Source organism: Sapajus apella, unplaced genomic scaffold (assembly GCF_009761245.1).
Source record: "Sapajus apella isolate SASKATOON/1434 unplaced genomic scaffold, GSC_monkey_1.0 scaffold74, whole genome shotgun sequence".
Classification (NCBI taxonomy): domain Eukaryota; kingdom Metazoa; phylum Chordata; class Mammalia; order Primates; family Cebidae; genus Sapajus; species Sapajus apella.
In genome coordinates, this window is record NW_022437014.1 from 3,211,056 (window position 1) to 3,235,701 (window position 24,646).

Sequence of the window (24,646 nt, forward strand, 5' to 3'; positions counted from 1 at the left end):
AAAAAAAAAAAAGAAAAAGAAAAAATCCAAAAGAATCAATACATTTTTGGAATTCATAGAAGAGTTCAACAAGGTATCAGTTATTAGACTATAAAAAATAGCCTTCTAATAGCAGTACCCAATTAGAAAAAGCATGGCTTTTTTTTAAAAAAGTACAGTATCTTTCCAGATAAAATGTTAAAGACAAAAAAGACTACTTCAACAAAAGGAGACATTTTATTCATGAATGGGAAGATCTACATAAAATTAATGTATGTATTTCCAATCAACTGCTATGAAATTTTCCCTGGAAATTAACAAACGGTTTCAAATTTCATATAGAAACACACAATTCCAAAATCAACCCAGGCAATTCTGAAAAACAGCAAAGAAGGGGTACTTGCCCTATCAGATATAGACACAAATTATGAAGCTACAGAAATTCAAACAGTGTACTATCCATGTAAAGACATGTAAATGGATCCATGGAAAAGAACAGAGCACAGAAAAACGGATCCATACAACGTGGAATTTTGGTTTATGATAGAACTGCCATTAAGCTTATGTGGAGAAATAACAGAAAATTCAATAAACAGTATTGGCTAGCATTTCCTCCTAAAATATACTACACTACATCTGTATTTCACAAAACACACAGAAGTGAATTCTAAGTAGATTAAAGCAGTGAACATGAAAAACAAAACTCTAAGAGTACTAGCAGAAAATATAGATGATACCTGCAATTTAAAACAGGAATAGCTTTTTAAAACAATACCCCAAAACACAAACCAATGTTAACTTCTACATGACCAAAAAAGATAAAAATCAAAAGCAAATAAAATCAATTAGAATTTATAAGGCACTATGAGTCAATGATGAAAAGGTAAAACAAAAGAAGAATAGACGAATAGACCACATGTCCACTTGAAAGCCTGCAGAGAGATGTTTCAAAAGCTTTATTCAAAACAAAGCAACCAAGATATCCTTTGGCGGGTGAGTGGATAAATAAGCTGTGACACAACCAGACGATGGAATATTAGTTAGCACTAAACAGAAATGAGCTGGCTGGGCATGATGGCTCATGTCCGTAATCCCGGCACTTTGGGAGGCTGAGGTGGGTGTATCACCTGAGGTCAGGAGTTCGAGGCCAGCCTGGCCAACACAGTAAAACCCCATCTCTACTAAAAATACAAAAATAAGCCCAGCGTAGTGGCAGACACCTGTAATCCCAGCTATTTGGGAGGCTGAGGCAGAAGAATCACATGAATCCAGGAGGCAGAGGTTGCTGTGAACCAAGATCGTGCTGCGGCACTCCAGCCTGGGCAACAGAGTGAGACTCCATCTCAAAAAAAGAAAAAGAGAAGAAGAAGAAGAAGAAAGGGGAAAAAAGAAATAAGCTATCAAGCCACAAAAAAAAAAAGTGGAGGAAACTTAAATACCCATTATGAAGTGAAAGAAATCAATCTGAAAAGGCTACATAATGTATGACTCCAAACACTGGATATTTTGGAAAGGGCAAAACTATGGGTAAGGTAAAAAGATTAGTGGTAGCAATAAGGAGAGAGGGGTGAATAGGCAGAGCACAGAAGATTTTTAGGACAAACTATTCTGTACAATACTCCAATAGTAGATACACATGAGTATATATTTTTCCAACCTCATAGCATGTACAACACCAGAAGTGAGCCCTAATGTAAACTACGGTCACTGAGTGATAATGGTATGTCAATGCAGGTTCACCAATTATAATAAATGTACCACTCTGGTACAGATTTTGATAGCAGGGAAGGTTGTGCATGTGTGAGGATAGAGGATATATGGGAAAACTCTCTCTGTACTTTTGCTCAGTTTTGCTGTGAACCTACAACTCCTGTAAAAACTAACGTCTATTAATTTCTCGAAAATGAACAAATGATATAAAAAGGTAGTTCAAAAAAGAAGGAACTTAGATGTCCAATAACGATTTAAAAACATATTTAGCTTTGTAAACTAAAATGAAATACTGTCTTTTTTTCTTGGAAATAAAAACAATAAAACAGATCATAATCAAGTGTTAGTGAGGATTTGAAGCAATAGGTTTTCATATATTGCTAGTTGGAATTTCAACTGGTATAATCAACTGGGAGACAATTTGATAGTACTCTGTAATGAATTGTGTGTATATTTAAAACACAGCAAGTTTACTTCTACTTCTAGGTTGATACTTGAGAGAAATTCTTGCACACATGTACAAAACTGAGTAAGAAAATACCTACATGGTAATGACAATAACATACTGTTTACGGATATATACACAAAGAAATACACTCATGTGCATGTCTATATTTTACGGTCCTGGCTACACACTGAACTTATAACTGTAGTCTTTGTGAAGGGAGGTTAGGAGAATGAGACTCAAGCATTTTACCAGTATTACTTTGATTTCAAGTTTGGCAAAATGACAAAATATCAATGATTATTAATTCTACATGATGGGATTTTGGTTTTCTCTGTCCTTCACTCTATTTTAATTAAAAAAAAAAAAACCCTGTTTAACATAAAAGTTCCAAGGACATTAGATCAAATGGCAGTGTGAATCTACCTCTATCTCCTCTCCTACATCCCATATCCCCTGAAATGGCAACAAAGATATTTACAAGTTGTAGGAAAAGAGGGAAGACAAACATCTATAACACTGCTAGGAGACAGGAAAAAATACAGTTAAGAGGGTAAAAAATGAGTGATTCTTGAAAGACAGAAAAAAGTTGGTATTGGTTTAAGGCAAGCCACAGCCCAAACTAAACACAAGAAATTGGGTAAGCATTCAGACTCCTCCAAGCTGCAAGCCTACAAGCATAAGCAGCAGGCAGCGTTCTGGGTTAAGAGGTAGGCGGTCCCAGAGCCTCCATACTGTCCCCAGGCCCGTGCTTGAGACGTTGTACAGGAACAGCATTTGCCCACAGGCTCCAGCAGTGAGTGTGGGTGCTGACACCAGCAAGGAAGATTGGGTACCCTGGCGCTAGCCCAAATAAAATATTTTCAAATGTTTTCAGCAATACTTAAAACATCTGAAAATGCTGCAGCATTTTCTCTAAGAATGAAGCAATCTAAACGATCATTAACAGGGAAATGTGGTTATAAATTACACTTGATTTTAGCCAAAAGGCCAAGAAGTGACTAGGTGTAAATTATTAGTATGTCTATACTGTGAATTACAGTTTAAAAGAATATATAACACATAGAAAAATCTAAGACATTTACTGAGTTTAAAAAGTACATATAAATATTCCTGTTTATAAAAAAATCCAATATGTATGGATAAATTAATGCACAGAAAATCACCAAACTGTCAAGAATGATTACTTAGGGGAAGGGGGGCTTACTATGTATGTCTATATTCATCGATTCTTTTACGATAGAATACATTTATAAATTACCAGTATAATTTAAAAACACAATGTGAATAAAAAACTGTAGTTCTTCATTTAGAATTAAAATATGAAAAGTCATTAAACATTATCTTTAACCAAGAATTTCTCAAATACGAAAAAATACAAGAGTTGTGCACTCGTGGTAGTGACAGTAATTCACATTTTCTCAGATGGCTGAATACTTCCTGTCATATGACATAACTGGGTCAGCCAAAGTAATCCACATCTCATTTCAGAATGCATAAATAGAATTACTACAGGGATATTCAAATTGTAGTCTGGTGAAGGAAGACAACACTCATAGTCATTTCCTTAGGAACTGTGTCAGGCCTTCAATGGAGGAAGTGACACAATCTGCCTGAATCATTAAAATCAAATAGTGACTTACGTGAAGGAAATGCTGCAAAGCCATCTATGTTTCCCTGAAAATAGAGCCTGCTCCCTTACCCTCCCCATAAAAATAAAGTATTAAATATCAGATACATTTCTAGTAAGGAAAGAATCTCTACTAGATTCTTCCTGTTCCACCTTAACTCAATATTTATCTTTATATAAAAATTTTTATGAAGTATAAATTTCACACACATACATATATACGTAGATAGTTCATCTCATGCCCTATCCCTTGGGATAAGCTATGTCAGTCATCAGTCATAAGTACATCACATAACTCCTATTTTAAGAAGAATTTATGTGATACTTACTAAAAGTCTTACAGATGTCAGAAACAGCTTTGAAGACTCTATCAGAGAAATTCACTTTCACCTTTACATACTTCATGTTGGGAAGCTGTAGGCGGAGCAGTTTGTGCTGAGGGGTGAACTGAAGCTTAGCATCTGCCTGAATACCATACTTATCCAAGGTCCAATGTGTCTTCAGAAGCCAGGTTCTCTTCTTTTCCCACCAGAGCGCATGGTCAGACCAGTCTTTTTTTACATCTATAAAAAACAAACCAAAAAACAAACAAAATGCTTAAAAATCACCAAGATTACTTTCAGAGAAATTAAAAGCAGAAAACTAGATAACTGGGTATTTAATATAAACAATTAATTAACTGCTAAGTTCCTGTTATGTGACAGAAAAAGAAATATTAACAGCTGAGAAAACACGGTGTGTCCTGAAAAGACAGCATACAAGGTGGCTGAGGCACAATATACAGGACAAATAGGAATGTTTGAGTCAAGTACAAACTGGGACACATGGATGACAGAGAAAGTACTCTCAGTTTTCAGAGAACAAACAGAACCCTGGGGGCTAGAACAGGAAGGATTAATAAAGACTGGAGTTGGTGGGCTTGGGACTCATCCTATAGGAATGGATAATAATATTCTGGTGAGAAACTGAAAAGGCTGTCGTTTACAAAATTACAGAAATGTGTCAAGGTAAATAAGGCGTGATGAAAAGATGGGGAACCAAAGTGAACAGAAATCAATATCCTAGGTGAAGAAGGGGAGCATGGAAAACACCCATGAGTGGCGCTACAACCTAAGAGAAAGCTCTAAAAATTAAAAAAAAAAAAACCCATTCTGGACACACATGCTCTCCCAAATAGATCCCAAAAACAGATCTAAAGTCACACTGCCCAACATTTTTCTCTTGAGCACATTTTGGTACAAGTATAACAGGAAACATTAATATCTGTTTAACTATTTAACAGCATTATGCAACTAAATGAAACCAAATAAAGAAAAGAATGTCATTTACACAAGATTGAGCTACCCCCCAGATAAGGCAGGTCATAACAATAAACTTGCAGCAGTAAAATCCAACTTCAACTAGTTATTTATTTACTTATGACTAGGACAGAAAGCCGGTTTTTAAAGCAGCAATCAAAGTAAAGACTTTTGGGATCAATTTTATGTTAAACTTACTAAGTGCCAAAAAAAAAAAAAAAAAAAAGGGGATTGTGACGTACCAAAAAAAACCAAACAAAACAAAACATAACATACAAAGGGAACAGGCACAGCATGGTGGCTCATGCCTGTAATCCAAGAACTTTGAGAGGCTGAGGCTGGAAGATCGCTTCAGCCCACAGGTTTGAGACCAGCCAGGGCAACATGGTGAAGTCCTATCTCTACAAACATTTTTTTTTTTCTAATTAGCCAGGCATGATGGCATGTACGTCTGTAGTCCCAGCTACTCAGGACACTGAGGTAGGAGGATCACTTGAGCCCAGAAGGTCAAGGTTGCAGTGAGCTGTGATCTGACACTGTAATCTAGCCTAGGCAATGAAGCGAGATTCTGTCTCAAGGAAAAAAACAACAATGACAGCAGCAACTAGACAAAGCCTTCCAGGGGAAGGCAAAAAATATGAATACTGAGCACAGTGGCTCATGCCTATAATCCCAAAACTTTGGGAAGCTGAGGCGGGCAGATCGCTTGAGCCCAGGAATTCAAGACCAGCCTGGCCAATATGGTGAAACCCTATCTCTATAAAAAAAATTAGCTGGGCATAGTATGGTGGCATGTGCCTTTAGTCCCAGTTACTCAGGTGGTTGAGGTGGGAATATTGCCTGAACTTGGGAGGAGATCAAGGCTGCAGTGAGCTGGGATTGAACCACTGTACTCTAGCCTGGGTGACAGAGGGAGACCTTGCCTCAAGAAAAAAAAAGTGACTAACTTTTTTGCAAATAAAAATCAAAACGATCATGCTTCTGAAATAAAGCTCATTTTAATATAATCACACCTTTAAAAAGAGTTCAACTTTAAGACATTTAAAAGCATGTATTAATCTAAGATTGAAAAGAACATACACATAACTAGTTTATCTCTAAATAAAAAGTCAAATTTCCATATTGATTATATGCCTCAAACACCTTCTACAATGGTGAGATTGACTTGATACAACTGAAATTCTCATTATGGAAGAAACATGCCACAGGTAGAAAAAGACTTTCAATTCCCCAGGTGTTAAAAACATATTTTAATCATTAAGTACTTTAATCGGAGAAGTACGGTTACAGTTACTTATGATCATATTACCATTTTGAAATTTTAATATCTGTGGTTTTGTCAAAGTTCTGCTAATCATGTTATTTGAAGTCTGACAAAAGAAATGCATGTAACTGCGACTTGATAACCACTTGCTTAATTGTATATAGTACCCTACATCCTATTTTCTAGCACAGAATTTGCTAACTTTTGGAAACAAAAAATTCTGATCTACGTCATAGAAGACAACTAAGGTTAGATAACTGATCACATATTACTTTTCTAAGAATAGAAAACTAAGGGCAGAAAAAGATAACTTGTAAAGAACGCTGGGAACCAAGTAGAGCTAAGGCTGAGCTGAACTGAATGATGGGTAGATAGCATATACAAGTTGAGTAACTCTGAGCTCAAAATCTGAAATGCAAAATGCTCAGAAACTGAAAAATGAGAAACTGGAAAAAAAAATAGTCTTAGACTTTGGAACATTTTGGATTTCTGGATTCGAAGTGCTCAACTGATAAGTATAATGCAAGTATTTCAAAATTCAAGATCAGAAACACTCTGGTCTCAAGCTTTCCGATAAGGAATATTCAACTTGTAATACTTTTTTTCCCATACCTAGTGTCAGTGTCAACCATTAAGGAAGCTACATCATACACTCCCAGTGGAGAGGAAAGGAGAAAAAGAGCTCTGAGAGTAATGAGTCCACGAGGACCGACATGTCATTTGGGTTCCTCCAAAAGGCATACCTGACCTAAGAACTTGGGTGCAGGCAGCTTATTTATGGGAAGGAAATCCCAGGAAGCACACCTGAGGGGATCAGTGAAAGTCAGACAGGGAGAAAAGCCAACAGAGGTTCACTCACTGCTGTGAGCACCTGCAGTTCAGTCCTTCAGGCATGCCTCAGAACTCTCCCATGAGGAGAAAGATGAGGTATCTCTCTCCACTTCCTCCTTAAGGGTTGCTCCTGGGGCCATCACATTTAAAACTCAACACAGCTGGGCACGGTGGCTCCCACCTGTAATCTCAGCACTTTGGGAGGCTGAGGTAGGTGGCTCTCCAGGTCAGGAGTTTGAGACCAGCCTGGCCAACAGTGAAACCCCATCTCTACTAAACAAACAAATAAACAAAACTCTTTAACACTTCTTGGCAGCCAGCATGGGGCTGGCTGCCCTGCATTCAGGCAGAGCAAGCTCAGAGATCCCTGCACTTAAGGAAAAGGGCTTGTCAGCAAATTGGGGATCTGCCCAGCAGGAGGGCAGGTAAAAGAAAGAAGGGGACCTCCACGGCACCTGTTACAAGCCTGAAAGAAATGTTTATTAAATTTTTTTAAAGGCAGCTGTTTTATTGCAGAAGCAGGGCAGAAGCAATGCTGCAAAGACATGATAAAAGACAGGCTTAAACAATATGGCCCAGCAGTAGGTGCTAAAAGATAGAGGGCAAAGACACCATGATAAGGAGCTTTTGGGGACAAAATTTACATATGGACACTAATAAAGAGGTAATTGTCACCGACCACAAAATCTAAAGACAGTTTTTAACATGTGAGGTATGAAAAGGACTACTGGTTAAGAACTGAACTTTCCAAGTCAACATTACATAAATGTGAAGCTGGAGGTTAGCAAACTATAATGGCCCAAGGACCAAAGCCTGCCTTCTGCTTTTTTACGGCCCACAAGCCAAGAACAGGTTTTGTACAGTCACGTGCCACTTAACAATGGGGATATGATCTGAGAAATGCAACGTTAGGCAAGTTCACTGTTGTGTGAACATCACAGAGTGTGTTCACAAACCTAGACAGTACAGCCTACTACACACCTAGGCTATATGGTATGGCCTCTTGACCCTAGGATACAAATCTGTACCTGTTAGTGTACTGAATGCTGTAGGCAACTGTAACACAGTGGTAAATATTTGGGTAGCTAAACATAGAAAAGGTACAGTAAAAATAAGGTATTATTAATCTTATGGGACCTTGGTTGTATAAACAGTCTGCTGTAGTTGACTGAAACATTGTTACATGGCTCAGTGATCCACCCACCTTGGCCTCCCAAAGTGCTGGGATTATCACCGGGCCAGCCGGCTCCTGACTCTATTTTTAAGTGGTGGTGGAGGTAGCGGGAATATAAAGAACAGTATTTTATATAATGTTATATAAAGTTCAAATTTCAATGCCCATAAACAGTTTTATGAAACACACCCACACGACTGTTCACACACTGCCTATGACTACTTCTGCACTACCACATTAGAGTTACTGGGACACAGACCGCATGGCCCACAAAGCCCAAAACACCTACTATCTACACGTGAAAAGAAAACTTTGCCGGGCGCGGTGGCTCAAGCCTGTAATTCCAGCACTTCGGGAGGCCGAGGCGGGTGGATCATGAGGTCAAGAGATCGAGACCATCCTGGTCAACATGGTCAAACCCCGTCTCTACTAAAAATACAAAACATTAGCTGGGCATGGTGGCGCGTGCCTGTAGTCCCAGCTACTCAGGAGGTTGAGGCAGGAGAACTGCCTGAACCCAGGAGGCGGAGGTTGCGATGAGCCGAGATCGCGCCATTGCACTCCAGCCTGGGTAACAAGAGTGAAACTTCGTCTCAAAAAAAAAAAAAAAAAAAAAGAAAACTTTGCAGGCCCCTGCTGTAAGCAATGTTATCTTGCACTTAGATAATGGTGCAATAAAATCTCAATTTTCCATCAATTAGGCTTCCAACTGTGACCTCAGAAACATGTATTTCCCCGATACCCATTATTCCCTTTAAAACCTGACCCTCCCCCCTTAATTCCCCCTCAGTTTCTTGTCAAAGGAGCTACCCACCTGCACCCAGCAAGAGAAGGAAATAGGATCCAAAGATTACATACTGGACGTCCTATGAGTGGTCTGTTTACTCACAGACAAAAAAAAAAGCTCTCTTATTGACTGGCAATGCTGGTAAGACCAGTCTTTTTTACCCAGAGAAACTAGTGAATGAGTAACAACACAGGAAAAAAAATTAGACAAAATAAAAGCAGAAATAGGAGACCAGGAAAAAGTCAGAAGTATCAATACCACTCATGGCAACAGATAAAAACAGAAAAGTAGGTGTTTTAACAGCAAAGCAGTAGACAGTGTTAGAAGGGAGAAGATGGGCTGTGGGGTCTTCTGACTTATCTTCAAATAGTGGGCTTTTCGGTAGCATTCCTTAAGACTGAACACACTACCAACCTAGACAGCACTACCTACAGAATAATCACTACTACAGAGTAAGAACACAGTGTTATAAATACATTTGTGAATTCAACAAATATCTGTTGAACATGTACTGTGTGCAAGAAAGCACTGTTCTAGTGCTAAAAATATAATGATGAACAAAACAAAGTTCCGGCATCACTGAGGGAGACCAAGGTGGCTACAGGAGGGGAAACAGAGATCAGGAGGAGACGGCATCAGAGAGCCAGGCAGGAGCCTTGTAGGCCATAGTGCGTGGTTCTGACGTTATTATGTACAAGAGAAGCCCCTAGAGCAGTAGTTTTCTGTCTGATTGGCGTTAGAATCATCTGAGCAGCTTTTTTTTTTTTTTTTAAAGAGGAAAATGGGTCTCGCTATGTTGCCCGGCTGGCGTGTAGTTATTCACAGGTGCAATCCCACTACTGATCAGCACGGGAGTTTTGACCTGCTGTTTCCAACCTGGGCCGGTTCACCCCTCCTCAGGCAACCTGGTGGTCCCTGGCTCCCAGGAGGTCACCATATTGATGCTGAACTTAGTGAGGACACCCGATTGGCATAGCGCACTACAGCCTGGAACTCCTGGGCTCAAGTGATCCTCCCACCTCAGCCTCCCGAGTAGCTAGGACTATAGGCACACATGACCGCACCGGGCCTGAGCAGCTTTTAAAAAATACTGATGCCTGGCCCTACCCTAAACTAGGGCTATTTTGGTTTGTGAACAGCTGTCTGTCTATATTTTCTCATGGGAGATGAAGGATGGTACTTCCTACTCCACCGTCTTGGTGATGTCTCTCAAACCAACTGTATCGGAATCTCTGTGGGTCTCGAGAATGGTTTTAAGCAGGAGTCATTTATGTGTCAAAATCATTACTGATAATATTGAATAAATGTGGTGATGGGGGGATGCAGAGTTCACTCTTGGAAGGCAGTGTGCAAGAAGTTAACGTAAGAGTGGAAATGACAACCATGTCAATTGTAATGGTTGGGAGGTGAGGAAGTACAAATAAGAAATATAGACAGCTTTTCCTGGGTATTTTACCGTAGCTAGGAGAATAGCTGATAGATAGACAGAAAGGGAATGGCAGACCCAAGGGGTATTTTTAGCTTTGTTTTTAAAAAGGGAAAGCTATTACAGCATTATTTTAAAAGTGGCTGAAATGATCTCATATTTCAGATCATTTATAATTATTTATATTTATTATCATTCATTAATTTGCCCTTCAGTATAGTATCACTTCGAAACTTTCTAAAGACCTGACTGAGCCCTTTCAACCAGGCAAAGCAATGTTTTCCCAACTCTAGAAAATTAGCTCTTTCTTTGGTGCTGCCTTTATATTACACTACCTATCTTACTTTGAAACTAACGGTATCTTGACATCAAGTCCATAATTGGCTCTACTCAGAATATCACAAGAACATACTTATTCTATTCATTAGCAGCAAAAACAAATTTTATACACTGATGAAAATCCTGAGAAAAATGATGGTATGCCAATTGAGAAGCATTTATCCAGACAAACATAAAAACTCACTGCACATCCAAAAGCACTTAAAGGCCAGGAGGGGTGGCTCATGGCTGTAATGACAGCACACTGGGAGGCAATGGTGGGCAAATCATTTCAGGTCAGGAGCTGGAGTTCAAGACCAGCCTGGCCAATATGGTGAAACCCCATCTCTACTAAAAATACAAAAAATAGGTGGGCCTGACGGTGCACACCTGTGTAATCCCAGCTACTTGGGAAGGCTGAGGCAGGAGAATCACTTGCACCCAGAAAGCAAAGGTTGCAGTGAGCCAAGATTGCGCCACTGCACTCCAGCCTGGGTAACAAAAGTGAAACTCCGTCTAAAAAAAAAAAATTTAAAAAAAAAAAAATTAAATTAAATTAAATTTAAAAAAAAAAGGCACTTAATTGCACAAATATGGTGTATAGGTGTGTGTGTTTGTGTGTAGTAGTTTTATCTTGATGCAGTAACTCTTTTATTGTTTGAGACAGAGTCTCACTCTGTTGCCCAGACTGGAGCGCACTGGTGTGATCTCAGCTCACTGCAACCTCCATCTCCCAGGTTCAAGTGATTCTCCTGCCTCAGGCTCTGGAGCAGCTGGGACTACACACAGGCTCCACCACACCCAGATAATTTTTGTATTTTTAGTAGAGGCTGGGTTTCACTGTGTTGGCCAGACTGGTCTTGAATTCCTGACCTCAAGTGATCTGCCTGCCTCAGCCTCCCAAAGTGCTGGGATTACAGGCGTGAGCCAACGCGCCTAGCATGGAGGCAGTAATTCTTGAAAGCACTTAGTAATCTAGTGTATTATAGCACAGCTTGTCTCTAAAGTGGCAAGTTAAACCGTAACAGACTATGCAACTGTAACTTGTAAAACCTACTATATGCAGAACAGATTTCAGACATCGACACACATTCAAGTTTTCCTTTAGCTAAAGACTGAGTAGAAGCATAAACACATTATTAAATGACTTTAAAAGAAAAACGGTTATCTACAAATAATTATAAATAATGGCAAGCAAATGAAAATACTATTGGATCACTAAAGTAATGATTTACTTTTCCATGTGGCATCAAAATCCATAAGGAAATAACTGTTGAAATTCCCTGAATTTGCATAAACTAAAGCTTTGGGAAACTTTCTAGACATGAACTCCCCTACACGTCCTAATCTAGACTCTGGAACATGTTCTAAATAAATATTTCTATTTTTCAGAATAGCAGGTTCGGTATTTCAAACATTAGATGGCTGAATGCAACCCACATGCACGCACGTACACACACACACACACAGCCTGGCACTAGGCCAGATGTTAGCAAATATCACCAGGGTAGATTCATTCATCTGCATTATAAAGCCATTCAAGGCATAGACCATGCCCAAAAACTTGCTCTCAGAGTCCATTTCTCCAAGGTCATGATTTTCAGTTATCCTCCAGGTACAGGCCAATTTTTATTTAGTATATATTTTAAATTCGATTTTAGACTTTCAGAAGTAACCCATATACAAGCTTGTAACCCAAATACAAGCTTTCTCAGAAAGGCTGGGTGGTGGGGGGTGGTAAAAAGTTATACAATTATGAAGTCATCATTTGTTTTCCTTCTCTGGGGAAGAAAAGGGATTTTATGATTTACTTATAAATTTAGCTTGTTCAATAATTCTTTGTAAGTCAAGAACTACATAGATTATAGTTTACTATACCTAGCAAAATTCTTACTTCTATAATAAATTTTAGTGAAATATGTTAATTCTTCAAACCATTTTATCAGCATTCTGGGAAGAATTATTTCTGTGTCCCTTCCTTTTTTAACAGATCCCATCACACTGTACTCTGTTGCACATAACAGTATCTGACAGACACTGAAACTCTTACGATTAACACTGCAAATCGCTAAAACATTTACTGAATCAACAAAAATATCCTCCCTCAACTCTAACAGAATGCTCCTCAAATTCAGGAAGTGGTCGTATACTTGCTTCACTAATATAACATCTGTGTATTCTAAGGAACAGAAGGCTTGGGTTTCTCATCATCAGAGGCTGAGTAAACATTTAGCTTAGTCTACCAAATAGCTTTTGGTATCACAGTGCTCTCCCGCTCCATGAGTCACCAAAAAGAAGAAAAGAAAAGAAAAAAGAAAAGAAAGAAAAGAAAAGAAAAAGATTCGAAACGGAGGCGCCGGCTGCAGGAAGATAGCGGCTCAGTCGCGGCGGTGTGTTTCTCCGCGTGCAACGCCGCGCCAGCTTGACTTTTGTGATGGCACTGAGAGGACGATTGACGATTGACGAAGCTTCTTTTACGACCTCCATGGAGTGGGACACTCAGGTGGTGAACGGGTCCTCGCCGCTCGGCCCCGCGGGGCTGAAGGCTGAGGAGCTGGCCTCCGGCCAGCAGCTACCGTCTTGGCTGCAGCCTGAGCGGTGCGCTGTGTTCCAGCGTGCACAGTGCCACGCAGTGCTCGCCGATTCGGTGCATCTCGCCTGGGACCTGTCGCGGTCCCTCGGGGCCGTGGTCTTCTCCAGAGTTACAAATAACATCGTTTTGGAAGCGCCCTTCCTAGTTGGCATTGAAGGTTCACTCAAAGGCAGTACTTGCAACCTTTTGTTCTGTGGTTCCTGTGGGATTCCCACTGGTTTCCATCTGTATTCTACCTACGCTGCCCTGGCTGCCTTGAGAGGTTATTTCTGCCTTTCCAGTGACAAAATGGTGTGCTATCTCTTAAAAACAAAAGCCATTGTAAATGCATCACAGATGGATATTCACAATGTACCTCTATCAGAAACGATTGCAGAGGTAAAATTTCATGATGGTTGTATGGTTTTTAAAAATATAGACAACTCTTGATAATTTGTACCAACGAACTTGGGGATGATGAAGTGGTGTGATGCTCAATAGTCCTTTGTACTTGGTTTGACCTTCCCTGTTGAATTTGTAACAAAAAAATAAAATACTAAAGCCAAAATGTAAGGGGTAGTTCAAGAAGAAAGGGAAAGCTGCTTAAGTACTGCTCTCATATATTCTATATATATATTTCAAAGCTTTTTGCTATAGAGAAACTATTATGCCCCACTTTATGCAATTCCAGCTCACTTACACCCTGGAAAATATGAGCACAGATACATTATTACACAATACATTATTGAAAGCACCCTATTTAATGTTTTCCTAATAGGATTACTAATTCCTAACTGACTGCTTTGATACAGGCTGCTAAGATGCAATTATTGGCCAGGCTCACTCCTGTAATCCCTAAACTTTGGAAAGCTGAGGTGGGTGGATAGCTTGAGCCCAAGTGTTCAAAACCAACCTGGGTAACACAGCAAAACCTCATCTCAAAAAAAAAAAAAAAAAAAGCCACACATGGTGGCCTGTGCCTGTGGTCCTAGCTACTGGGAGGCTGAGGTGGGAGAATCTCTTCAGTCTGGGTGGTCAAGGCTGCAGTGGGCCGTGATCTCATCACTGTACTCCATCTTGGGCAACAGTGTAAGCCCTTGTCTCAAATAAATAAATAAATAAAATACAATTATTTGCTTTCGTTATTAAAATTTTTTTAGCTATTTAAGTGTCAAGAAAAATGCTTAATAGGGACTTGATCAAATCCCACTCCTGTTCTTTCCGCATGAGAGCTGCAGCCTATGCCCGACCACACATCTGTGGACTGTTGCCCATGATCTGACTTGGGCCTTCAAACTCTGCACAGTAGCTGCTACTAACTTTTTGAGATAATACTCACATTCCTGGAGACTCAGCTCTGCCTCACCTCAATCACTAGAGACCAAACAAGGACCAGCCCAGCACCTCTTGGACTTTATTGAATACCATAATGTTGTCAGACTAAAGAGAAAAATGAAGCAATTCTTTCAAAAAAAGAAAGTTGATCAAATAACTTATTTTCTTTTAAGTAACCACATCTTAAAAATAAGTAAGTAGCTTAGAGTTTGGAATGAAGAGGAAGATGTTACTTTTAGGTGGCATGAATTTCTAGTTGCGTATCTTTAAAGTATTAATTCAGGAAAGAAATGTAAAATTTTTTTAGCATTCTCACATGTCCATAAACTAGAAGCAAAGTTTATATTACATAAGATAATCTTTGCTAAGGGAACATGTCATTATGACTTTTAAGTACAGAAACTTTTCTGGGCACGTGACTTATTTCTGATAAATATATAGTTTTGTATTCTGCTAATACTGTAATACTTTGTGGTTTCATTTTGTTTTAGGATCTTCTTGAGCCCCAAATGAGATGACAGAACTATTACCATAATCAAGAGTTGACTATTGGCAAAGAACAGTACAATCCTAGTGTGCTAGTGACAGAGCCACTAAAGAATCTGGTTCTAACCTACTGTGAGCAAACCATGCAGACTAACCAGACCAGAAAACGTCATTTTCCTGCCTTTCAAAATAAGACCTTCAGGCTATGTGCTCATACCATTTCCCTATACCCCTTAGTGGCTCATCTGTTAAATGTAGAGGACTTTTCCCTCTTTATTTCACAGCCAGGAAGACTGAAACAATTACTGTACGTTTGCCCAAGACACCCCTTGGGAATCCTGCCATGTTTTTTTCTAGCTACCACTGTATTTCAAACTAATCACACTTCTGAGAATCCTCCTCCTCCTTAGTAGACAACCATGGATTCTACTGTAGAAAATAAATAAAGACACCATCAGATTCAAACTCTTTCACCTTCATGCCAACCCAATCTATAAGCCTTCTTAAATTTTACCCAGATGGCCCTTCCGTCTCTGTGTTGAGTTGAAACAAGTGGCTGTTCCTGTCTGTCTAACGCCAATCCCACCTCCTGTGCCCTGCTGTCCTTCCAGTCTTCCAGGAACGATGTGCTTCTCTCCTTAAACTGGCTCTCCAGTTGTCTCATCCATTCTCATGGCTTTAAAAGGCGCTTACTTTTCTCACTGGTATCAGCAGCCCAATCTTCTGCTCACACCCCCAGCCTACAGACCCTACTGCCTATCTCACGTCTCCTCCTGATGTAACTCAATTTATCTAAAAACGTAACCCAATTTTTTTCTTTTTTTTTTTTGAGACGGAGTCTCGCTCTTGTTACCCAGGCTGGAGTGCAATGGCGCGATCTCGGCTCACCGCAACCTCCGCCTCCTGGGTTCAGGCAATTCTCCTGCCTCAGCCTCCTGAGTAGCTGGGACTACAGGCACGCACCACCATGCCCAGCTAATTTTTTGTATTTTTAGTAGAGACGGGGTTTCACCATGTTGACCAGGATGGTCTCGATCTCTTGACCTCGTGATCCACCCGCCTCGGCCTCCCAAAGTGCTGGGATTACAGGCTTGAGCCACCGCGCCCGGCCCCAATTGTTTTCTTATCCCTACTGTTGTTATATTAAATAGCACCAACCATCAGCCCGGTTGCTCAAGCTTGGAATCTTAAAGTCACTGATTTCCTCTTTCCCTCATTCCTTACATTTACCAGCAAACTGTCAAATCCACTTCCAAAAATATCCGCTCCAGTCTCTACTAGCACCGCCGTATTTCAGGCCACCATCATCTCTTGCCCTGACTACTGCCACAGCCTCCTAACTGGTTTCCATCAATCAGCATTTTCCATACAACAGCCAGAGTCATCTATGCAGCACTTTCCCGCCACTCCCCTGCTGAAAATCCTTTTCAACTGCTTTTAACTGCACTTAAATAAAATCCAAATGCTTTAGCAGGTCTACAAAGCCCCACACAATACGGCCTATCTACTCCTCAGACTTTATCCTATGCTACTCTTCCTTTGCCCCATCCACACTGGCCTTCTTTTAGTTCTAAGAATCACATAACAACTAAATTTTTTCCTGCCTCAGTGCCCTTGCACATGCTACTCCACTCCTGGAATGTCTAACTCTCTCTCACCTTCCAGATTTTATCATCAATTCCATATTTTCAGAAGTCTTTTTTTAGCTACCCTAGCCCTCCAATGTTCTATGTCTCTTCATAATGTTTGATTTCAGTACCCTGTGATACCACTGACCAAAATTTATATTCATTTTGTTTGTTGCTGGTGGGTGGGGGAAGAGGGTGCTATCTTTCTTTCCTAATACATTATAAACTGTCTAAGAAGACAAGGGCAATGTCTATTTTGATCACCATTATATTTTTAGCACCTAGCACAGTGCTGGGCAGGTGAGAAATAGTTGATAAATGAGTGAATCCTCATTTTGAAAATTTTAAAGGTCTCTCATTACTCAAAACAATCTCAACAAGAAACTTATTTTTAAACCATCAATAAAAGTAAATAGAAGTTATACCAATTTAGTTGTATGTCTGAAGAATCCATTTTATCTTCAACTTCAGAATTAAAATATACTTCCATACTAACCAGAAAAGTGGTAGAGATTCCCCTAGACAAAGGAAATAAAACTGAAGAGACATCCTGTTCTCTCTCACATCTTCTAAAATGAATTCCTTTTTTCAAGACAATCCCTACTGTGCAAAACGATTACGTTCCAAAAATCTACTTGTAAGTCTGAGAATTCAGATTCATCGCAGAAAAACACTATAGTTAGGTTCCAAGTCATATGGTAAGTTCCCCAACCAAAAATAACCTGATGTATACGACGAGCAATACTCTCCCATACCAACTGTATTATAAAGCCTTCTGCAGAATGTATGGTCAATGCTTCAACTTGAGAAGTCGGAAAAACTGCAAGCAATGGCCCCTGCAGAGTGTCCACTGGAAGCGGGAAGAAAGGGATTGCTGCTGCCAAGTTGTGAGGAAGACAATGTCTTCCTGAGGAATATGAAATTGTAGGGTAGCTGGCTACTCCCTAGTCATCTTTCCAAGAATGCCAAGAATTAACCTATTTCCTGTTTCCCTGATACAATTTGTTGTCTTAGGCCAGGGTTTCTTTTCTCTACTAAACGAATGACAATGAAAAGTTTTAACTTGCTGTCCTTTCCAATGCCTGAAACAAATAGGCAACTCCAATACCTCTGATGTTTTCACTGAGATTGTATTGCCAATAACGTGTAAAGACAGGGCCTACAAGTATAATTAATGCTTAAGTTTGTGAAAATGACATCTATAATATTATCCTTAATATTTATTGAAATGTAAAGGACATTACACATCAACCTCAGTATTCAATCACACATTCTCCTTACTCTCAACCCCTTTAGGTCTTTCTCCGCCCAAACTTCTCTTTCAATTTTAGAGTTGAGGATCATGGGCATCCTGCTTTTAGGATGTGCCCTCTTGTTCTGATCTCTTTAGTCAGTCAGACCCTCAAAAAGGGAAAGAGAAGGCAAATGGATGAAGAGTGTGGCTCTTAAGATGTATAACCAACGCAGTAATTTAATAAACATTTCCCAAGCAACTATCACATGCCAGGCACTACGGTAGGCAATGGAATATAAAAATCAGTTAAGTGGCACATACAGTCCAAGTGACAGAGACACGGACAGGTAAAATGAGCTAAAAAGATAAAAGAATGAAACGTCAAGAGAGGCAACCAATGTTAAACGTGAAAGATTAATGGCATTTGTATCTGGGTCTTAAAAGGTGGGAGTTCAAATGTGCTAAGAAAAACTGTCCTATAGACAGTGGAGGCTCTCAATCAGATTAACATAATTTTGATTTGATTATGGGGCACAAATTAGAGACTGGCAGCAGAAAATTTACCGAAATATTCTCAGGAGCAGGGCCTGATGTAAGGCAGAAGGTGAAGAGAAGGAGGCAAATATGAGGGAATTGTCTAAGCTAGAATCATGGTTCTCAAGGATACTATATTCAGGTGAGAGAGGAAAGATGGAACGTGAAAAGGGGAAGCTAAGAAGCTCCTAGCTTTATAATTAAACGCATGATAATAATGGCACTAAGATTTGTTTACTGAACATTTAGTATGTACACCAAACACTTAACACATTCTCATTTAATTCCCACAAAAATGTTAAAAGGGACGGACGCAGTGACTCACGCCTGTAATCCTAGCACTTTGGGAGGTCAAGGCAGGTGGATCACAAGGTCAGGAGATCGAGACCATCTTGGCTAACAGAGTAAAAACCCATCTCTACTAAATACACAAAAAATTAGCCAGGTGTGGTGGCATGTGCCTGTAGTCCCAGCTACTTGGGAGGCTGAGGCAGGAGAATTGCTTGACCCGGGAAGTGGAGGTTGCGGTGAGCCCAGATCATGCCACTGCACTCTGCTCTGGCCAACAGAGTAAGGATCCATTTCAAAAAAAAAAAAAGAAAGAAAGAAAGAAAGAAAAATGTTAAAAGGTAAATGCTATTATAATCTCTTCGTTTTACAGATGAGAAAATTGAAGGACAGAGAAGTTACATAACTTGGCCAAAGTTCATAAAGTTAGCATATGTAGGAATTGGGATTTGACTCTAGATCAGTGTGATTTTAGAGGTGGCAATTTTACATAACACTCCCTTAGCCAAGACAAAGTTATGCAGAAGAGAAGCAAGTCTGGATATGCTGAATTTGAGGACAAAAGACTAATGTTAGGACTCATTTACATTTCACAGTAAAATCCTGATTATCTTGCACATATCTTATAGGAAATAGGTATTTAGGAGAAAGAAGACAGAACATCCACAAGGAGGCAAAGAGAATATTAAACAAAGGAATATTTTTATTATGCATGTCTTTCACTGATTTAATAATGGCAATCACAGGCAATAAAACTCAAAAAGGTTACGGTAGCAGCCCTGTAACTACTTGAAGAATGCATATACTAATACACAAAATTAAACTGATTTTAAAACAACCAAATAACACAAACAGCTATCAATGCAAAGGAGCAATTTAGAAAAAAAAAAAACAAAAAACTAAGGTACTCACTTTTGGTTTTATACTAGAAATTAAGACTTCTACTGTCCAAAAATAATTGGAATAACTTCTGAGTCATTCCTCTCTTCCTTAAGACCATTCGCTGGTAATCAGATTATTCTAGAAAGATCAGAAGTAGATTCCTAAATTACTCTTAATCTAATTCTAGAGAGACAACCCTCCCTTCCAGAACTACTCTGTACGCTAGAGGAACAGAGTTCTCAACAGTGCAATCTACACTATCATCCAGGACCTAACTGAAGTTTTAATGACTTTCAACAATCATGAAGAACAGGAAAAGAATACTTAAAAAAAAAGCCCCAACTCTAATTTAGTCATCATATACTTTTGAACTCTGCTGAATCTTACTCACTCGTATGGAGTTATTCTTAATCAACAAAATGTAAACAGACAAAAAGCCACTGGCGATGAAGCATGCAAATATTTCCTAATATTGTCCCCTACACTTCCCGCCACCCCATCTAGCAAAGTAAGGGAAGGCTACACCAAGATCACAGAACAGTCATTACAGTAATTTAATCTTTACATCTTTGAAATTAGACATCTTACCTATCTCTACAAGCTGTATTTTACTTTTTCCTTTCAGGTTTTCTTTCCATCCAACTATTATGGAGTCTATTCCTTAGGCAGCTCTTAATTAATTTGTCCCTTCCTTTCCTTTTACACTGCCTTAATTGAGGTCCCCAGCATCTCCAGCCTGAACTACTATAATCCCATTTTCTACAACACTATCCAAAGTTATCTTTTAAAATGCAAACCTGATCAGTTTATTTGCCTACTTAAAACTTTCCAAGTCTGTTACTGAAGAATCTTATAATCCGTTAACAAGTTCCACAAATCTGTGCCCCACATTGCCATTTTCTAGGAGCTCTTACCACCCAGATGCAGCTTGTGTTCTGGCCTAGTTTGTGGAACAAGCTGGTGTTTCAGATCTCTTTGGTACCTTTTCCTTACCCCCTTTACCAGAGTGGCAAAATCATATACAAGAACCAGCTCAAATATTGCCACCTCTGAATCTTCACTGACCCACCTGTCAAAGCAGCAAACCATACCTTAGTACTTTGAATGATATAATTCATTCTAATTTATTTTATGTAACTAATTTTCCCACTAGATTAACAGTCTTTGATCTATCCATTGTCTTTGTTTATCCTGTGTCTCAAAAGCAGAGATCAGAGCCAATAAATATTTGTAAACTAATACTTGTAATATACAAATATTTGTAATATACATGCAACATATAAAGCAATCTTAATGATCAATTGAAAAATTATAATTGTTCCAAAAGAAAAGTTCTTGTCAAACATTAAAAACTCTTACTGTTGAGTATAAATGCACACATGGAAATGGAAAAAACAGCAAAACTGGTGTTTAGTGTACTGTAATTTAAAACATTAAAAACATTGAAAAGCATTACATTTATTTGTGAAAGCTTAACAAGGGTAGCTTAAATACTGCTTGTCTTCTTATATAACTTATGATGTGGAGCAAGTATCTTTTATGCCTTGGCAAGCTGTCACACTCCTTTCTAAGTCTAGATCAACTTATAATATTTTATCCTTTGCTCTTTCAGTATCATGAAATATCTCTGACAGCTCCTTCAATATGAAAAGTTTTTGCTAGTGTCACTTCCTCTGGGACATCTTCATCCTTTTTGTCATACTACTTGCATCGTGCATGTAAGTTTAACTTCACTAAATTCCTTTGGCTGTGTATCTATGGTCATTAAATGGTGAAAGCATCCACATTTCCATGGTGAGCTATTTATTCTTTAACTCCATTTATATTTGATTCAACTATCACTTCTAGCATTTCATGATCACTTTTTGTTAATTCACTGCAGTTTTATCTTTGTTGGTCAACTCTCTTTTTCTTTTTCTTTTTTTTTTTTTTTTTTTTTTTTTGGGGCGGGGTTTTCCTCTTGTTGCCCAGGCTGGAGTGCAATGGCGCGATCTCGGCTCACCGCAACCTCCGCCTCCTGGGTTCAGGCAATTCTCCTGCCTCAGCCTCCTGAGTAGCTGGGATTACAGGCACGCGCCACCATGCCCAGCTAATTTTTTGTATTTTTAGTAGAGACGGGGTTTCACCGTGTTGACCAGGATGGTCTCGATCTCTTGACCTTGTGATCCACCCGCCTCGGCCTCCCAAAGTGCTGGGATTACAGGCTTGAGCCACCGCGCCCGGCCAACTCTCTTTTTCAATGATCAATTTTTGTAAAACATCATGAGTTTCTCATGGGGAACAAAGAGGCAACATTACACACTACTGTTCTGTGCTTGAACTGTATGCACAGTGGCCAATCATAGACAGACTTTGAACTAAGTGACATAACTTGTCATTGATCATCATGAGCTTCTGTTATTTACACAGTGCTTTGTGGGCTGAAAAGTTAGTCCACAACCGTTTTGTGCTTTATGTTACGTTTTAGTTAACGCATAAAGTTAAAAGATAAAGTATGGTGACAACTAAAATGTAAGCCATGTTGTTAAATGGCTAGTGTTATTTAATAAGTAAACGTGCAAATTGCAACTGTTCAAAGCGCTGTTTTCAAAAAGTCTGACATGTCATATTTCAAAAGAAAACTTTTTAATCCGCCAGCAGAAGCTATAAACTGCTTCAAAGTTACATATCATTCAAACTGCAAACATAATTAAAGTACCCCATTCCATTTTAGGTTAAGACAATTATTTTACATTAAGGCTCCAATGGCTAACTGGAAGCAGTGCCCAATTACAGGAAACATTTAGAAACTGCTATGGACTAAATGGTTGTGTTCCCCCCAAATTAATATGTTGAAACCCTAATCCCCAATATGATGGTATTTGAAGATGGGGCCTTGGGGAGGTAAGTCAAGTCAAGGAGGGTAGGGTGCTTCTGGTGGGACTGCTACCCTTAGAAGAGGAGATAGGAGAGGACTGGTTTCCCCTCTCTTCTTCTTTCCCTCCCCCATCTTAGGAAACCAGGAATAGGGTCCTCACCAGAAACCAACCATGCTGGCGCTTTGGTCTTAGGTTTGTCAGCCTCCAGAACTATGAGAAATAAGCACTTATTGTTTAAGCCACCCAGGATATGATATTTGTTATGGCAGACCACAAAGACTAAGACCGACACTAAATCTCTAATGAAAAGTGACAAACTGCTTTTCTTCTACACAGCTAGTGGAAAACTGGGGAATTCACTCTTCAAAATAATGAGATCAACTAAGTTTACAAATAGCCTTTTGAAGTTACAAATCTGAAATAATGTTTATCAATTTCAATTCATTATCTGATACTATAAGACATACTAACTCAATGCAGTTAAGATGCTTTTTCAGATCACATAAGCCATGCAAGCAGTTACAGAGTGCACAAACAGAAACTATGCCAATTATTCATTTCCAGAGGGTGGGTAACTTTCTATCCAATCCTGAAGGCTTGCTTATTGCTAATTTGGTTCAACCTGGCTTCATTCCTAGAAGAGAGGGCTCGGAGTCCATGCAATGTAAATGTCTGACAAATTCTAAGACAGTAACATCAGGGCAAAATTCACCAGTTAGTATTGGACTCACAGAAGTATTAGTTAGGTTTGTCTTTTAAATGCAATCAATGGCACTAGCTATTCTAAAGTTCGAAAGGAAAGCAATTTAGTAAGAATATTTAATTGGCTTTTACATTATAAGTTTATCTCAGAAAATACTAACAAATTCTAATATAAAACTGGAATGTATACTAGAAAAATTATTTCTTGAAATCACTGCTTATACCTTATATGCAAGTTATTTTATACAAAACTGATGAATTTCCAATTTGTAAAAATCTGATGTCTCCCCCTATTTAAAGTCTTTTATGGGTGTCTCACAGCTCTGGGGATAATGCTAAATCTTTTAAACCTGGTTCAGAAAGCACTTCAGCATTTCACTTCTTCTTGAGCCTCATGTCAAGCCACTGGTTCCCTAGGATTGCTTCCCCATCATCATTAGATTTCTTTCTTCAACTGGCCACCTCCCTTGCTCCACTTCCCATGCTGGGAATTCTCAGCCTCTCCTAAGCCTGTTGTTCTTGTTCTCTGTCATCCTATCCCTTACCCGCATCTCCTCCCACTTTTCACCTGGCTAATTCCTACTTTCAGGTCTCAGCTGAAAAGTCATTTCCCTCCACAAATCCTACATGCTAAGTTCTCGTTCCCCAGTACAGAATCCTATAACTATTTCAATTACCATAGTACGCACTAAGGATTGTCTTTAGGTCACGCACGGTGGCTCACGCCTGTAATCCAGCACTTTGGGAGGCTGAGGCGGGCGGATCACCTGAGGTCAGGAGTTTGAGACCAGCCTGGCCAACATGGTGAAACTCCATCTCTACTAAAAAAAATACAAAAAAATTAGCCAGGCATGGTGGTGTGTGCCTGTAATCCCAGCTACTCGGGAGGCTGAGGCAAGAGAATCACTTGAACCCATGAGGTGGAGGTTGCAGTGAGCTTAGATTGTGCCACTGCACCCTAACCCAGGCAAAAAAGGAACACTCTGTCTTAAAAAATAAATAAAATAAGAACTGTCTTTACCTTAAGACTGCAAGTTGAGTGAGGGTAAGGAATGAGTTAATTTTGTTCATAACAGTTTGTAGTATAGTCTCTGGCATTTGGTAGGCTCTCACTTAAAACTATCAAGTGGATAAGTTAAGGAATAATAGAGTATCATTTCACAGTTAACCATGTCTTTCTTCTCTATAAGCTTTTCTTGTATTTCTCTAAGCTAGTCTATAATACACCATGAACACTGCAATCCACAACCTGGAATGCCTTTCTT

The 24,646-nt window shown here is 39.3% G+C and overlaps 1 protein-coding gene and 1 pseudogene across 7 annotated transcripts in view; one reads left to right on the forward strand and one right to left on the reverse strand.

Annotated features, from left to right (window-relative positions):
- The window catches only part of FERMT2 (fermitin family member 2), a 132,762-nt gene that overhangs the window by 59,797 nt on the left and 48,319 nt on the right, over positions 1–24,646 (reverse strand). For all 7 annotated transcript variants that reach the window (XM_032251089.1, XM_032251085.1, XM_032251091.1 and 4 more), the window contains exon 3: positions 4,094–4,327. In XM_032251089.1, the coding sequence (XP_032106980.1) occupies positions 4,094–4,327 (234 nt within the window). The remainder of the gene's footprint in view (positions 1–4,093; positions 4,328–24,646) is intronic.
- On the forward strand, positions 10,439–13,993 carry LOC116531970 (annotated as a pseudogene).